This window comes from Zootoca vivipara, chromosome 3, assembly GCF_965207765.1.
Source record: "Zootoca vivipara chromosome 3, rZooViv2.hap1.1, whole genome shotgun sequence".
NCBI lineage: Eukaryota > Metazoa > Chordata > Lepidosauria > Squamata > Lacertidae > Zootoca > Zootoca vivipara.
The window spans coordinates 23,739,725-23,758,349 of record NC_142586.1 but is presented as its reverse complement, the minus strand read 5'-3'; the positions used below and the strand labels follow the sequence as shown (position 1 = coordinate 23,758,349).

General features: G+C 39.6%; 1 protein-coding gene across 1 annotated transcript in view; it reads left to right on the top strand.

Annotated features, from left to right (window-relative positions):
- The window catches only part of MYT1L (myelin transcription factor 1 like), a 178,030-nt gene extending 159,550 nt beyond the window's left edge, over positions 1 to 18,480 (top strand). Inside the window, exons 17-23 of the mRNA XM_088665685.1 lie at positions 415 to 477; positions 3,879 to 3,962; positions 5,570 to 5,791; positions 11,734 to 11,825; positions 14,356 to 14,459; positions 16,223 to 16,366; positions 16,697 to 18,480. Of these exons, the coding sequence (XP_088521811.1) occupies positions 415 to 477; positions 3,879 to 3,962; positions 5,570 to 5,791; positions 11,734 to 11,825; positions 14,356 to 14,459; positions 16,223 to 16,366; positions 16,697 to 16,837 (850 nt within the window). The 3' untranslated portion in view covers positions 16,838 to 18,480. The remainder of the gene's footprint in view (positions 1 to 414; positions 478 to 3,878; positions 3,963 to 5,569; positions 5,792 to 11,733; positions 11,826 to 14,355; positions 14,460 to 16,222; positions 16,367 to 16,696) is intronic.
- The last annotated feature ends 145 nt before the right edge of the window (positions 18,481 to 18,625 follow it).

Sequence of the window (18,625 nt, the reverse complement as noted above, 5' to 3'; positions counted from 1 at the left end):
TCAGGCACCTTCCAAGAAACTCAAACCAGTAGGGAGTTCAACTCTAAACCCTGGAGTCTCTGCTGCTAATCTGCCTTGTCAAAAAGACACCCCACCCACCCCCAAACCTGGAACCAGCACTGGGTGACCTAGAAAAAAGCACATTTATGCTTGTGATTAATAGCATTTTCAGCACAAAAGCAGGAGAACACTATTGCACTCATTTCGTGCTTGTGGGCTTCCCATCTGGTTGGCCACTGGAAAAATCATATAGGCCTTAATCTGGCAAACGTTCAGTGAAAGAGGCTTTACGGAATTTCCACTGCAAGCACAACTGGGCAAATGCCAATGTTTCTGATGATGGAGCAGTTGATGTCTCCCAAACTTTTATGTCTACCAAACAAGCTATTCAAACGACTCTCTTGTTTCTTTTAGGTGTCCCACACCTGGTTGTGATGGCTCTGGGCATATTACCGGAAATTATGCTTCACATCGAAGGTATGTAAAATGTTGAGCTCTTTATCACAGTGATTTCCATTTCATGGATCACCTTTGTCTTGGTCTTGAATCACAAGGCCCGCCAGCAGAGGGGATTGGGGAGCTGTGCTTGTCAAGTATCTTCAGTTACTGCACTCGGTGTGTATTCACAACAGATCCAACCAACAGCTAAGTCCATTGTAAAAATGAGTAAGGCTCCAAACAAATCGATAACTCAGCTACAAACAATCATTATATTGAAAACTGGTAATGGCAACATTAAATTAAAAGTTACAATTCATTTATAGACTCAAAACAAACACCACAGCAAAATCCAGCCACAGCAAATGCACAGACAAATTAAGGTGTCAGTATAATAGGGTTCGAAAGTCCCAAAGCAATTGGAATTATTGTTTCAAGCATGTGACTGTTGTCACATGGAGTTCGGCCTCACACTAAATAAATGCTACAGGTGCCTATCTCCCTACTTATTACATCATATACTTCTTTGTGAACTTCCTGGTTTTTGTTTGTCTTTGGAAAAAATGATATCTCAACCTGCATTTTCAACCGGATCTTTGAGACAGCTCACAAAAAAAGCACACCTAAATGTCAATATAAAAGCACCATCACAAATTTGTAAAAAGGGCACATGGTTATGGTTGAATAGTTATCAGTTTTCAAGGCTTTTTTAAAAAATGATGATGATAGCCACCCTCCTAAAACAGAAACTGACAAACAATGAGAGTCTCTAGCAGAAGGTTAATGCTATTCACAACTGAGATGGAGCAAGAAGATTACATCAGTTCCTCCTTTCACCTGCAGCCACCTGCAACACTCCCACATTTTTCCAGACTGTTCCCCAAACCTCTGGGCAAGATTTTCAGGAGGCTTCAGTGAAAATCAACATCTCCCACCTTCGCTTCTTGCCAACAGGAAGATCCTTTCATTTGACTTATTGCTCACAGAGTTTCAAGATCCAAGCCATGGCTTCTTAGGAAGTTTCATTTTAGACATAACATTTGAAGCAGACAGATCACTTCTTGCTGTGGCCTTACAGGTTTTGGTTTAGTCTTGACACAATCTACCATATATGCTAAAATGTCCGGAACTTTATGGAAATTGTTTTCTTATTACTTGATATTTCAGCTAGTCCATATTTATTCACATCCACATCAGCTGGTCCACACGCAAGCTGCTCCAATCCATATCATGTAAAGAACCTTTAAAAGTGCTTACTTCAATTGTGTCTGGTTACTGGTAAGTTAAGCACATGCCAATATCCATAGGAAGGTAGAAAGGATTACGTTCACAGGTAGAAAGGATTATGCTACAATTCTCAGCACCCTTAACAAACTAAAAAGTTCAGAAGACTTTTTAGGAGAAGCCATGTGCTTTAAATGTACAGTGTGTTGCCCTTGTTGCTAATCTCATTCTAAAATAATGTATCAGTGACCAGGGCTGTTTGCACACCGTACACTGAAAGCACACAAACCCCAAATCTTGCAAACTGTAGTTTGTTAAAGGTGCTGGGAATTGTAGTTCTGCGAGTGACAAACTACAGCTTCCAACATTCTTGCGGGGCTGGGTGAGTGCTTTAAATGTATTGTGCGCATGCAGCTTAGGAGAAGTTACAAGAAGCAGACATGATCAGCTGGGAGGTGACTTGGGCCTCCAGGAATCCTGATTTATTTTGTTGAAAAACCCACCTTTAGAATCAGGTTACCAAGGAGATTCAGTTTCCAAGTCCCAGTTACTAAAAGACCTCTCATAAACTAAAGTCAGGGCTACACATGACATGCACCATGGGCCTATGGCCAAAACCTCTATCCCTGTGTCAAATTCTCTTCTTTGTGTAATATGTAGATATATACTTAACATACGTCATGACAGCATTATGTTCTAAGTTTCTTCATTCCCAGTCCACCTCATTTATTGGTGGCGGCAGCAAAAAAGTTTGCAAATATGATGATACTGTATTCCTACACAAAGGGGTGGGGTGGGGTAGCTTTGATGCAAATGCTCCTTTCTGCAGCAGCCCTATAATAGGGGCTGGCGCCAGACTTCATGGGTTCCTTGGCACGGTGTCACCAAAGAACGCCACTCACCCACCGCGACCAGAACAGGGCTTGTCTATAGTCCTGGTCCCATTGGGATTCTAGATGTTAAACATCATAAAGTTCTGTGGTTACCTATACCTATAAAATAGATCTGTAAGAATTTATAGGCATAGGGCTGGTGCATTTGAACTAATTAAACATGGTGGGTGACGACCACAATTGCAGCACTGAAATTGCTCTGGGGGCCCAGCAGGAAGAGTGGTGAACTGGTCTAGCTCACCTCTGGCACCAGGTCTGCATACGGTTCATATAATGTGCAGTTCCTAACCCTTTCTAACTTCTGGCTTTTCGCTGGACTTTGCCACATTATCTTTCAGTGAATATGTGGAGGGGAGCTGAGGTTGAACCTGCTGTCTCCTCCCCCACCCTCTATGCATTAGCTGTGCCTGTTTGCACAGGGACTGTGTGCTGACAACATGCTTGACTCCATGTAATTAGGGAATGTTAATTCTCCAAGACCCAGACTACATATACAAGTTGTACACATATAGACTCAGGCACGAGCAACACATAAAGGTCGAAAACGGAGCTGGCCTGATAACTAATGCTATTTCCCCCCTCATTTAGATTGCCATGAAAGCAACAATTCCATGTGTATTGTAACTGATATCATGATTTTGTATAAGTTGTATGTCTTTTTGTATAAGAAAGATGTGTTATAATGGTAGGTCTCAAAATGCCTGGGCCTCATTCATATTGCAAACCACTCCTGCTTGAAAATGAGAGGCCACATTCTAGTCTTGATATTGTGATCAATACAATTTGCATCAAGTACCAGCCGTAAAGTTTCAAATTCTTCATAAGAAAGAAGGAATGCATCACAACCTCCAGTTCCACTATAGAAAACAGAATGGTGTCCCCCATGTGTTAATAAATAATATAATGTGGGGAAAGGAAATTGAAAAGGTTTTTGTGTCTTCTTTAAATGATTCATTCACCACTTGCCTCTCTGTTTTACCTTTCCCTTCTCCCTCGGCCATAAATTACACATAGCTTTCTGACTTTCTTGACACATTCTTCTGAAGCCCATCAGTGTCGTAGCTGGAGATACTATTAACAAGAGATTTAATGCACAGTTGTCCTTGTCTTCCAAGGGTCCTGGAAGGCAATTTCATTTCACAGTGAGAAGGAAATCATGGTTCATGGGCTCCCTCTTGTGGAGTGAATAGAACTGCTAAAGTCAATGCAGGAAGGATGTCGTCTGCAAGTAACATTTGCAGAAAGTTTAATTCTCTAGGACACTTAAGAGAATTTTTTTTTAGAATTAAGGTGTTCAGTCTTGAAATGATTTCTTTCATTCAGTCTTTCTGGTTGTCCACGAGCAAAGAAAAGTGGGATCAGGATAGTACAAAGCAAAGAAGACAAGGAAGATCAAGAGCCAATTAGGTAAGCATGAATCTAGTCAACTTCTTATGAACATGCTCAGCTATCTCGTCTGCCTGTTTTCTTCTTGGATACATATTTGAATGACAATAAGACACTTCTACATTCAAGTTCGTTTTTAAATCTGTATGACTTCATATATGCAGCATTCACACACACACACACACACACACACACACACACACACACACACCCCTACTCATATATATTCACACACATATACATACATACAAACACACACACATATGTATATATAGATGTGCCTGGAAAGATTTGAATTAAATGCAGCTTTCATAGTATTCAATCAACATCTGACCAAATACTTCTACTGAAGACAATGAACAAATTAACTAGAAGCTGGTGGACACATTGTGCTTTTGATCAAGAATATGCACATGTGAGTCTGTTGCCCATCTATAATCTAGAGTCTCGGGCACTCACAGATTTTCTGTGTCTAGCCGTGGGAGAAATTTGAGGAGAGCATATGGATGCTTTCTCTTCCTATAGGCAACAGCAGGGCAGCTGTGCAACACAGCTGCTTTCTTTGTATGTACAGCATACCATTTGCCTCCCCAGCTCTTTGAGGTTTTCTGTAATATTGTATGGCTCTCTAGGATCATTGCCTACCCCCCGCACCAGACATGAATTTTTTTAAGCTGCCATTTCAAGGGGCAATTGAATATACAATGAGAAACATACGGTTTTTTGTTTTTTGTTTTTGGTATCTGTTTCGTAATAACAAAAGCAGAGCCAAACCTGCACAGAACATTCAGTTCTAATCACAACTCCTGGGTACCAAATACTAAATTTAAGACTTCCCTATTTTAGAAAAGCAGTTGGCAAAGTCTGCATGAAAAGTCTGGGATCTTATCGCTAACAAGCACGTTCACTGTTTCTCACCCAGGGAGGCGCAAATCTGGTTTTGCACATAACACTACGCCATGCTTTAGTAAATGATGGTTTATTAAATTATGGCTTAGCATTCTATTCCAGCAACTTAACTATGGCTTATTTACTGCCAACTAACCACATTAAGAAGCCTTGGTTTGTTCTTGACTGACAAACCTTGGTTTATTTCATTTATGGCTTGGCGCTCTGTGTGAAACTAGCACCTTTCCTTAGCAGTGGTTTGTTTGGCCACCCCACTCCACAACATTCACCGTGTTACAAACACACAAGGGAAGAGGAGCTGGAAATCAGACCAAACTTTGGGGAAATAAGCCAAAGTTCCTTCGGTAATCTGTGGAACAATTTATGGTTAATTCATGGTTTCTTAAACAAACATGTCTTAGTGTTATGTGCAGACCTGAACAGTAACAAAAGTTTGCTAGATTGGCAGTTACCATATCGCACTGTGTTGACATTACATTACATTTACACAGAGCTTGTTAGCAGAATGTTCCCAATTCCATTAGCATCTTTTTGTTTATGTTGCATTTCCTGTTGGTGTTCTTGGTGGGGTTTTGTTGTTGTTGTTGTTTGCCTTTTCTTTTAAGCCATGAAGCATGGTTGTTCTTTTTTTATGTGAGATTTATTTTGACTTTGTTGTAGAGGCTGCCAGGTATATGATGGCAAGACAATAAAGTTTATTTCATCTATCTGCTATCCAGATGCCCAGTTCCTGGTTGTGACGGTCAGGGTCATATAACCGGGAAATATGCATCTCACCGTAGTGCATCAGGATGCCCTCTAGCTACTAAAAGGCAAAAGGATGGGTACTTGAATGGCTCCCAGTTTTCTTGGAAGTCAGTGAAGACGGAAGGTATGTCATGTCCGACCCCAGGATGTGATGGTTCAGGACATGTCAGTGGTAGTTTTCTTACACATAGGAGGTAAGTAACTGCAGAGGGTTTTTCCCCCTATCTAACTACCTTATTTGAAATAAGCTCTCCGTTGGTGTGCAAGTCTCTTTAAATTAATTTTAACACGTTATTCTGTGAAAAAAGAGTCAACCAAGATTTCTTAGGTATGAAGCTAGATAGAACTACCTAGCTCATGTTTATAACACTCTTGAAGAGCCTATCAATCTTATAATAATGATTCGACCCCAATATTGTTTTCTTAAGACAAATTAACAAATAAGTACCGTGTGCCAATCTTTGGATTTTATTTGATAAACTTTCAAGGCAGCTAGTTTTAGTCTTATGTTGATTTTATTAGAGAATCTGCAGTTTAGATTTGCCTAAACTCAACTAGATCTTCTAATCTGTGCCATCTCCAAACACAAACCTGCATGGTTTTTGTAAGTTTTTTGCTAGCAGAACATAGTGTGCCCGTGGTTCACCTGTCCAAAGTTAGCAAAGATGCTCTTCAAACATGCCTTAACCCGAGAACTCTGAAGAGAGAGAAAAAAAGAATTGAAAGGGGGGGAATATTTTACCTACGTTAACTAGCCCTTTTACTGAAGGTGCTGCTGTAGAACAATTAGTGGTAGCTAATTGGTGTTGTCCTGATGGTGATGCCAATGTGCAGTTTCAAAACTTGTTGGCTGTTGATTATAGAAAGTAGATTATCTTTAGGGAGAGGGGGGTAGAGAAATCCCTTAGGAAAGAAAAGCCTATTAAACAGGCACACTTCTAAATGTATTACTTAATGCGGAATGAGCTGGAACAAATCAGAATTAGCCGAAACAAACCTGTCCTGTTCTGCCTCCATACGCAGGAAAAGGCTGGGTGGGCAGAGGAGAATCAGAATAGGTCTATCATTCCTGAAGAGTTCTTATGCTATGGAATAGAAATTTTGTTATTAAAGATATATATAAAAAAACGATAAATTTCTATTCCAATGAACCACATAGTATACTGCCTAGTTTGCTCCTGTATATGGTTATGGCATGGAAGCATACCAGCCGAAGTCAATAGATCATACCTACGTAAGTGCTATGGAGCATACTTCCTTTACATATCATATCCTGGGCTTGCATACCACTGCAATTTCTGTAGTACTTCAGCCTAGATAGACCTCCCTTTCAGAGACCCAAGACTGGAGCCAGACAGTAACACCATTACTCTTATTCTTATTACAATTAATTTATTAATCACCTTCTAAACCACCATCTCAAGGTGAGAAATGCAATAGATAATGGAAAACAGTTAAAAGCACGAAAGCAGCAAATGCATTTAAAACAAGACTAAAACTCTATGACAAAGGCTGGGAAAGCCTGTCATTGTTGAGCTAGTCACACTTCTTTGAAGTCTCTCAGCCCCACTCACCTCACAGAGTGTTTGTTGTGGGGGAGGAAGGGAAAGGAGATTGTTAGCCGCTTTGAAACTCCTTAGGGTAGTGATAAAGCGGGATATCAAATCAAAACTCTTTTTCTTGTTGTTGTTGCCACCTGGTGTGTTGTTGAGTTCTGAGCTGTTGTGTTGGACAGCTTTATGAGTTAGGCATATGACATGTATATCAGCCTGCAGAATAAATATTTTCACAATCTGTGGGGTTTGTAGATAACGCGTTCAGACAAAGGAAAGGAACAATTTAGCTCACCTGGATTCTTAAACCTTGTGCCAGCCATGTGAATGTTTCTTCCAGAGTAGGCAGAACTATAAATTAGTATGTCTTTGTGAAAACCAACTTAAGTTTTATTAGGCATTAGAATGCTTTTAAAATAAAGCACATGAGAGAGAGAGAGAGCGTACCATAGCAGGATTACAGACTAATCCCACTTGTAATCTACCGGTAGTATCTGTGATTCAGGAGTGAGTAAGGAAAAGCTATCTTATGTGAGATTATGCATATTATCCTATACAACCAACAAATAATCTGATGAAACACTGCTTCTCTTGGATGGAATTATTTTAGAACAATGAGTGACTTTGGGGAGTTAAACACGTTTTGCTTTTAATTCCTTGTGCACCAAAGTCTATTTATTTTAAAATTTTGTTCAGACTAAATGCTTTCTTTTCATCTCTCTTTGCACGAAACTAGCCTCACATTTATTCCACATATATTCTGCACTAATAATATTTTCTTCATTTGAGAAACAGCCTCTCCTCATGTTTATAACGGTGTCCTCCTATTAAGTTGAATGAATTTACACTGCAGATTTAACAGGCTTCTTCTTCACATAAAATTGTAGTTTGATGATTAGGGGGTAGCACTCCACATGCTACCATTCTCAGACCATTTTTGTTGGAAGAGTAGATATAGCCCAAGCTCTTCACCTCAGCTACACATCTCTTTCAAGTATGTAACGGTTTTGTTAAGAAGTTATTTGCGTGTGGAGTTAGTTCTGGGGTGTTAATAATTAGCATAACATGTCAGAGCCACAAGTGATGAAAAACAGAGGGTAGATTCTTCTTCTGAAATTTGTAACAAAATAGTCCCAAGTTTATTTTGCAGCATGAAAAATAAACAGTTAGAGAAGCTGGTGGCATAAACCTAGAAATGAGCTCAGTAGCGCTAGCCTCAAAAGCAGGCACTCGTCATGGTCCTCTGTGCACCAGAAGCGGTTTAGTCATGCTAGCCACATGATGCAGAAAGCTGTCTGTGGAGAAACACTGGCTACCTGGGCCTGAAGCAAGATGAGTGCCACACCCCATAGTCGCCTTTGACTGGACTTAACCATCCAGGGGTCCTTTACCTTTACCTGCCAGCTAGTGATCAGAGAGTCAGAGTGCAGCCCTGCAAGCTGCAATGCTCACATGCTGAGGCAACATGCTGGTGAAGAATTGACCCTGCACCCAGCAACTGATTTCACCACTTGGAGGAAATTGGTTCACGGCTCAACATGGACACCTTGGTGAGCCATGACTGGCCTGCGGGATGGAGATTCCAACCCCTCTTGTGAAAGAGCTCAAATAAGCATGAGACTGAAGTCATGCAGTTGCTCATTCGTTGTTAGTTATCGACATTCAACTGGTGACAGGATTGAATCCTTAGTCCATTTCAGACTCAAGCACTATGCATGATTATGAGACTAAATTCCATTATAGTGTATTCCACCAAACAGTAACCAACTTTCCTTCAGATGATGAACTATAGAAGTGACAGTTGAGTAATCTGGCCTATGAGTAAAGCAAATAAGATCTGATTTATCTTCACTAGCTGGCATTTTATGCCCTAAAGCACTATAAACAGAAATGAAGTCTGCCTATAAATCTATATCCTTATTATATTCCACCAGACTAATTATTATGACCGGCCTCTAGTGCCTGAGGAAACAAAATAACATGTAAAAAATGGAAGATCTCCTTAATATATTGTGACTAATCTTTGCATTCATATAATATAGGAAATTGTGATGGTTAAAGATAGTTTAAGATTAGATTCTGAATCTAATCTGAGCCCTGTCTTCTTAGTAGTCAGTCTCATACACTCATTTTTTTAAAAAAAATTGGATTTAAATTTGTGAACCTCACCCAGGCTTTAAATTGGCCCAGCTTTGTTTTTGTGAGCAATATTTTAGAAAATATCAGTACAAACGTCAAAGCAAAAAATAGTTTAAGCAAACTAGCTTGCTTTCCTTTTCTATTCCTTCACTTTTCTCCATAATATAACTTGCCTTTAATAACATTGAAAACATGCATGCAAGGCATGTCTTTCCCCCACATCTCAGAAGTTGCAAGTGTGTGCTAAGATTATAGTCTCAAGAAAGTGAGGGACAACTCAAAAGTTAGATTCCACACACCCAGTCAGTCTTATCTTAACAGTAGATAGCAGTCACTATCAAACCCACCATAGTTCCCAAACTTACAATTCAACAGTATAAGCCAAACTAAGATTAAAAACATGGGGAAAACATGTTACGTTGTGGTTCATTCATTTTGTGTTTTTTGGCCCAAAGACTTCCAAAGCAGTTAACAGCATATTAATAAAGCAAGAAATACAAGAAATCAGATGGGCCATGATTCTGTGATTTTGCTATCTACACAGTGAACTGGCTAAAAATTTGATGGCCACCAGCTCACCTAGAACTGTGTCATTCAATCCAGTTGTCATCTTTCACCTTAACCTATCTGTTTCTCTCTATTCTTTGTTTTGGTCAACCCACCCACTCCCAATGCCCCAAACTTTCTCTTACTAGGATCCTGGAACCAAAAGATTCATGCAAAGTAGCTTCCATGAAAATAGCCCCATTCCTGCAAGTTCCTGTCCTTAAAGGGTAAAGTTAGATGTCCCCAAGGCCCACAAGCTCTCATTCCCTTCGGTGCACTCAGACTACCATCTCTGTTCTGGGTTTATTTAGTAGATTATTCATCCAGGAATAGCAGGTTGGAGTGTCTCCCTTTCCCCTGCCCACCAGTACCAAAGGCTTTGAACCAAAGGCCAAGTCCCCAAGGTTTGTGCTTCTAACCAGACTGTGGGACCAACCCCGCCATTAGTAAAAATGAAGTGGGCGCTTCATTTAGTACAGTCATAGGCAAACTCGGCCCTCCAGATGTTTTGGACTACAACCCCCATCATCCCTGACCACTGGCCCTGTTAGCTAGGGATGTTGGGAGTTGTAGTCCCAAAACATCTGGAGGGCCGAGTTTGCCTGTGCCTGATTTATTAGATAGTGAGGGATCTGTGTATGCACCCCATAACCTTGCTTACTGCCCTCAAGTGTAGGGGAGGACACTGTTCCATTGCCAGTGGTGATTTGCAAAATTTCTTCGGCCAGCCCTGCCAAACCATTTCCCAGATGAATACTTGGAGGGGCAAAGCAAACTCTATGACTGGCTTCGGGTGCCTTCTCTCCAGTCTGCCCCACAATATATATACAGTAAATATATATACTATACATGGTGGGTTCTGACACCTCTTTTTCTAGAAAAATAACACTGTAAAAAACCTATTAAAACTCTAATTTGGTTTATACTTTGTGCCATGTTCTCTCGGCATACCCTTACTAATATATTTCATAGAATCACAGAACTGTAGAGTCAGAAGTAGCCCAACCCCCTGCAGTGAAATTCCTAACCAGCAAAATTCCCCTAATACTATTCTGTAAATGTGGAATGGTTATATAATTTTTGTTTAGAACTCGTCTAGAACTTGTGACAAACTTTTCGGGAACTGCCCTATTGTTACACAATGGTAGGAAATGCTTCTCCATTTGTATTTGAACCTGCTAATGAAATTAAATCAGCTCAAATCCCTCAAGCTTAAAATAGAGTGCGTATCACTTATTTGGGATAAGATACAAGCTATAAATCCATATTTATTCCTTCAAGGTAGTTTAAATAAGAATGATAAATATAGGTTTCATTGCCGTGGGGAAAATTTGTTGCAAAAAGGTGTGTGTGTGTTCTAACTATAACGACTCTGATTTATTAAAACTGGGTTTATATGAAATGCATATTCTTGTCATGTGGTAAGAAAAACTAGGTTCCAAGACAAATGAATGTGGGCATCTGCCTTGCAGCTGAACTATAATCCCCAGAGTCACAGCTTTCTTTATAAAAATAAGTCTTTACCCGTTGTATATGAGGCAAATGTATGGGCACCATTCTCCTTGTTTGTTTAGTGAAAAACTAGCATTCTTCTACCTTTCAGTGTTTTTAGGCAGTGAATGAAGTTATTGCAACATCAGCCAATTAGACAAAGAGAAGAGGGACACACCATGGTGTACAAAAGGAACTAGTGTTTGCTTTTTTTTCATTTTTAAGTCTTACATTTTTCCTCTTCTTGTCTGAGAACAGTTCCTCTTCTCTTTCAGAAGCCAGCACCTTACCAATGGCAGTCGAGAGAGACTTCCCTGTAACTCTGTTTCCATAGTAGATTTAGCTGACGTACTGAACATCCGTGACTTATTACAATTAATAATTCTTTCCTCACTTATTGTCTACAGTCTATCAGGATGCCCCAGAGCTACGTCGGCAATGAAGAGAGCAAAGCTGTCGGGAGAACAAATGCTTACAATAAAGCAGAGGGCTAGCAATGGTAAATAGTTAATTGTTGTGGATTAAATGAGACACAGCTATCACTGTTTACTTCACTTTCTCACTGTGAGAATAATTTACTCACTATGGTATTACAAAGGAGTCTTTCTGAACACAATCTTGGAGTCCTTCTAGAAAGTGCCACCAGGCTACAGTGTAAGACACTGAGGTGATTTTGCTGCTGCTGCCGCTACACCATCAGCTTCTGAACACGCTTCAAAGAACACCTATGCTGTGATTTGTGCTGCCATTGTAAAGCAGAAAGCTCATGTGAAGCACAATCGTATGCATTTACTCATAAGCATGTCCCTCTGAATTAATTGCATCTTACTCCAAGGAAAGTTTGCAAAGCAGTGCAGCCTTGGCTCAAAGTTCTTTAGGCACTCAGAATCACCAGATTCTCTCCTTCCAGTATGGAGCCTCATTCATCAGACTGACGAAGAGGGTCCCCAAATCTAGTATGGCTGGCTGGCCACATTTTGAAATACCACATTACCATCATTAAGTCTAAAATTCCCACAATATCCCGTTGTCTTTAACTCAACTTATACATTTGGCATGGGTATTTAATCTGCTCCGTTATACTATGTATGGGCAGAAAAGCTCATATAATCTAATCGCTTCATCTGGCATTATGATGAAACTTGGATACTTTTATCAATTTTATTGTCATCGTTTTTACCCTGCCTTTTTACCCAAAACTATGCCAAAAAGCTATGGATGAGCAAAAAGAACCGATAGGTCTAACAACAATTCAGTAACCTTACATATCATTCATATAAAAGAAAGACAAGAACAAATATCTCAAGAAAAAATAAAACTTAGCTGTTGATGCTAATGGAGAGCCCCGTCCCAAACCCACCCACCCCCCCAAATTCAAATAGCATCTGTGGGGAAGTGGTTTTCATCAGGAGCTTGTGAGGAGGGTCAGATTCGTCCTCCCCACCTTCAGTGATTCCAGTCATCTCCCCACCCCTCCCACCCCCAGCCAATGGTTACAGTCTGCATTTTCTAAAAAGTGCACATTAAAAGGAAATATGAATTTAATGCCACAGTTCATTGGGCACAGTTCAAACTCTGTTACTCAAGTGAATGGGCTCAAATAGAAGTTGTGGTTGAAGGATTGAACTAGTGTGTTGAAATTTAGAATGTGGAAGGACTTTTCCACCATGGGAATGCCAAGGTTCACAGCTGGGCTGGATATTTGCCCTGTTTTCTCCCTTTCCTCCACTTATGCATGCAGATGGCGCAGTGGGATGTTGGGAGGGTCTGTACATGCTTTCCATACCACCATCCAGTTCTTCCTTTCTGTGCCTTGCAAGCTACTTACCATACAGTGGTACCTTGCAAGACTAAATTAATTCGTACCGCGAGTCGTGTCGTATTGTGAAAACGTCATCTTGCGAGGCACCACTGTATTTCCACTGTATATCCACTAGGTGGCGCTGTGGCTTTAGAAAAAAAATCATCTTGTGAAGCACGGCCATAGAAAAATTTGTCTTGCAAGTCACCATAAAAATCGCAAGACGCTTTCGTCTTGCAAGTTTTTCGTTGTGTGAGGCATTCGTCTTGTGGGGTACCACTGTATTTTTCCGAGTATAAGACGATATTTCCCCCCAAATTTCTTAAGTTTAAAATTGGGGGTCGTCTTATACATGGAATGTTGCAATTAAATATATAGATAAATACATGCCGCCATCCATATTCTTTTCCCCCAGCCTCCCCTCACTATCGGCCTCACAACAAACCCTGGTCTGGTACTCCCTCCCCCAGCAGCCCCCACTCCGGACATTGTCCCTTCCACCCGGTTCCCTACCAGGCTACCTAGACCCCCCCCCATTCCCCAAGTGCACTCACTCAGGCAGCTCTGGCAGTCGCAGCTCCTCGGTCGGCGTTCGCATCTGTCGGCGCTCGTGGAGTAAATATGGTACATACCGTAAATACTGAGACAAAAGTGCAACACACAGGTGGGTTAGGAGCAGCCGGCATCACACAGCTTGCCTCACTGTTTGCTGTTTAAATATACGGTACTAAATATACCAGTGTTTTGAGTATTTGATAAAATATCAAAGTTCTGTTTGGTGTTTAAAATATTTATTTCTTAATTTTGGGCTCAAAAAAATAGAGGTCGTCTTTACATGGGGGCGTCTTATACAGAGAAAAATACGGTATATACTACATGCCTTTTTTAACAGGTTGGATAGGATGAAAATGTGGAGAGTATACAGAGACCTGGCACTCCCTCCAGTGTCCCTTCACAGGGCCTGGGCAACAGGGGAGAGAGCTGAGGACCATTAAGCCATATAGAATCTTCCACATGTGGTTACTTTGCCAGTGGGTAGATTCCTACTGTCTTGGTTCCCCTGAAAATGTTCTTACCTTAGCTTGTGGAAGGCATTGCTTGAAATGGAATATCCCGTGAGATGCAATCATTCTGACCTTAACTTCGAACAGTGAAATGGCTCAGTTGCTTAACTCAGATTTATAACAACTATATTTTAATATACAGTATCTTTTTTTTAATTGCATAGGTATAGAAAATGATGAAGAAATTAAACAGTTAGATGAAGAAATAAAGGAACTAAATGAATCCAACTCCCAGATGGAAGCTGATATGATAAAACTCCGAACTCAGGTAACAGTTTTATAAAGTCCTATATCCAATGGCTTTTTACATGACTAGATTAAGATAAATAAGTAGACTAGTTGTACTCTGTGGGAATATTTTATTTTCATTCTCCCAATTTTTCCTTATTGTGTTAATTAGTTAAAAATCATATGGGAGGTTAGAAAACCATGATTTGGTACTGCTTCCCTAGCATGGCAGCCGCAAACATTTTCCCTCCGAAATCATAATCAAAACCATCAGGTTAAAGAAGGATTTTGTTCTAAATGAATATGTACAGCTTTTCCTCTCTTATATATGGAAGATAGCTGGAGGGGAGAGTAAAGGCAGATCACCAGAAATCAATGGTCCAAGCTTTCTGCTCAGGAACACTAGATGCTACATTGTGCAAAGGAGCAAACTATCCATGACGTTAAGTACTGTTTTGAATCGCAACTGGCCATGTTCCTTTTCTCCTAAAAAGTAACTGCGGTGCCCCGAACTTGAATCTGGATTGCACTGCAGGGGAAGAGGCGATTTAACCATTCCCCCACCTCCATTTTCCTTTGCAAAAAATGGTCTCCTGCCTCAAGGTGGCTATTAGTTCTGATTTTTAAGCAGTTTAAGGGAGGCAATTGTTGGAGGGAAAATGGGGGTGCAAAAGGAACCCTGATCCAGGGTGGAGGGATGCAAGGAGGTTGCAAGCATGTGTTTAAAAATAAGCTTAAAGTCATATCTAGTTTTACCCTGAGTATCAGGTCATTGGCTGCTGCTTAATATCTATTTCCATCTGTTCTTAGTTTGTATAAATTGTTCAATAAGTGTAGTTTTCTACAGATAAAAATGGACATGGACTAATCCATTGTAAGGCCAGGGATCAATTTGCATGATTTATTTTTTTCCCCAGAGGATGGTATGTGGTAGAGGCATGATTTAGGAATGATGGCATGTGGTAGGCAGTGATATTATTTTTTATTGTGAGACATCAAGCCCAGGAGACTTGGCAGAACATTCAGTGTTTCCATAAGGGTCATTCCACATCATTTCAACGAGGTCATGTCACCCTCTTGTCTGAGGTGTTGATGAAATTTGGTGTATACCCTTCCCTTATGGTTGAAAGAAACTCCCTTAAATTTCCCCCCTCTATCTCAAATGGTTTTAATTTTTATAGCACTTCAAAGTTTCGTTAAATCTCTGTTGTCTGTCCCTCTTGAGACCCTCAGCACAAGATACCCTTGTGTGCATTTCTCTCCTCCCCCCCCCTAACCAGTGATCAGATCTCTTTGAAATTTTACATGAAACTTCAAGTGCTATAAAATTACGGTAAAACCATTTGAGATGGGGGGGGGATTTAGGGGGTTTCTTTCAACCATAAGGGAAGGGTGTACACCAAGTTTCATCAAAATCTGAGATGGCTGGTGACAAAACCCTTTTTTTTCCCCTTTTTGATGTGGAATGACCCATAAATGGAACACTGCTCACAAGACACAAACCAGAGGAAGAGGCTGGAAAAGGAATGTCGCTGATTCTTCCTTCCTCCTGAGCGTTTTTTTGCTCCCTGAAATCTGCTCTGGAAGGTTGGATGAGCTATAGAACAGCAAAAAAAGGCACTGCACCCACCAAATGGATCTGCACTGGCTCATAGAGGGACACTCTGGATCAACTTTGTGTTATACTGTACTGTAATTGACATAACACCCCCCCTGTCATTTTAAAGACACCCCCCCCCGCCGCCTGTCATTTTAAAGACCTTCTGCTTCCTGTTACATTGTACACTATTCTGTCCCTTTCAGATTACCACCATGGAGAGCAACCTGAAGACGATAGAAGAAGAAAACAAAGTAATTGAGCAACAAAATGAGTCGCTCCTTCACGAATTGGCTAATTTAAGCCAATCTTTAATTCATAGTCTAGCTAATATCCAGCTACCGCATATGGTAAGTGACTGAGGCACAAGTTAAGGAATTTGGCGGTCTCCTTCACCTCATACAGTAGATGTGTTTTTGTTTTTATATTTATGGCTCCTCAGCCCGATGGAGATTTGCGGTATCAACCCTGAAACCATAGAGATAAATTTAACTGCTTAAAAAAAAGACACGGTGGGCCAATTCCGATGTCTCCTGTAAAAATTAAGTAAGCGCTAAACTAGACCTTTTTAATGTGCTAAGAAAATGGTGTCAATGTGCTGTGATAGTTTGTTATGCATAAATGAATATACCATTAAGCAAATAAAAGTTGTATATGAACTACTATTTAATATCTCGTAGGAACCAATCAATGAACAAAATTTTGATGCTTACGTGACCACTTTGACGGACATGTATACAAATCAAGATCGTTATCAGAGTCCAGAAAATAAAGCCCTACTGGAAAATATAAAACAGGCTGTGAGAGGAATTCAGGTGTGAGCAGCTGCTGTAGTGGTGAAAAAAAATCTTACCTTTAAAAAGAAAATGATGCCTCTTGTTTTTTGCTGCTGTAATTTACCAGAAAGTGTTATATATTTCTTTCTGTTTAAAACAGTGTTATGCTTACAAGACTTCATGATAATTTTATGTCTTGCTTTAAAGATAGTAACTGCAGAATAGTTTTTTGAATACATTCACATTTTGTACGTTTTCATATAAGCTGACATAGTGTGATATGCCATGTAATGTTTATAGCTGCTAATGTATGCACATTTTTGGGGTAAATATATTTCTGAAGAGGTAAGCTGATCAAAATAGAGTGTAAATTCTTTTTAATGCTTTAGTGATTAAATGTTTTAGTATTTTGAACTGAAATGGACAAAAAAAAAGAAAAAGAAAAAAGAAAATCCGCTTTGAATGACAATGTTGCAGTCTGCGGCCACTTTTTAAACACTCTCATTTTGTCTCATTGCTGGAGGATTTTATGGGATTTAAGAAATTACATTTTGTGTGCATATTGTTTCATAGCAAGATTTGGTTGCCAAAAATGCTTTATTTTTGAACAATGCTTGAAATATTGTGTGACTTTTGTTTTCAGAGGATGGTATGTGGCGGGGGGCAATAAAAAGAAGGTTTTTGTTTTTGCTTTTTTGCTTTTTGTTTTTGTTTAATTCCAAGCAAAGGGCATGAATTAGATGTGAGATGTAAACGGAGTAATATATTGTAAGACAACATCAAGCCATGGAAACTTGACAGAGAAGATTCAAAGCAGCTTAAACAGCACTTTTTAATTAACTTCTAAGCATTACATGGTATGAATATGGGAACCTCCATAATGGCAGGAGCTCTATCAGAGGTGGACACCATGAAGATATCAACTTTTCTTTTCAAATACACTTTGGAGCCAACATCCTCTGTCTCACCAGGACTCCTAGAGTTTCCCTCTGAGTTATCTGTTACAGCATTGTAGTTCATCTTTTCAGAAGTTCAGTCTTTCCTTCCTAATACAAAGGCAATAGTTTCAAAGAAATATTGCCTTTAAAAAGTTTTTAATTTGGGAATGAACCCCTAAGTTTTATCTTTACAGTAGTTACTGGCCTGGATTCATTGCTACGCTGCGTAGGAAATAGAATGCAGTTCAGTTAACCTGATTTTTTTTCACCTTGTTCCCTTTTTTTACTGTTTTGGTTCTAGGGTTATGGTTATTATTATTATTTTTTGGCGTACAATCATTATTCCTGTGGCATTTCTATATGCTATCTATTTGTTCTACTGTTACCTATTGCAAAAAATAAATAAAAATAAATGAATGAATGAATGCAATCAGAAAATTTAATGTAACTAAATATACTTTGGCACTTTTTCCTTTAAATTGCATCATTTCAAGCTAAAAAAAAAGACGTATTGTACTTTTCAGATTTGATTGTTATTTCTTCAAAATAACTGCACTATATGTATGCATAAGACCACTTTTTCTTGCGGCATTTTTTTTGTTTCCCCCGCTCCCATTTAAATTAGTAATTCAGATGGCGTGTCGTGTTATGTCAGATGTTGAATTGATTTCAATTTGATAGCATATCTTTTCCTTCCATGTCTTGATGTTATGCAGAAAGTACAAAAGTACTTTGAAAAATTTTGTTATGAAAAAAAAAATAAAAAGATGGGTTTTGTAAAAAATAATAAAATAATAATAATAAATAAAATAAAATATTTTTAGCAGAACAGGACTTACAGGGTCATTGTCCCCACAATGTGCCAGTTGACTATTTGCACTTACCTTGCCCTATA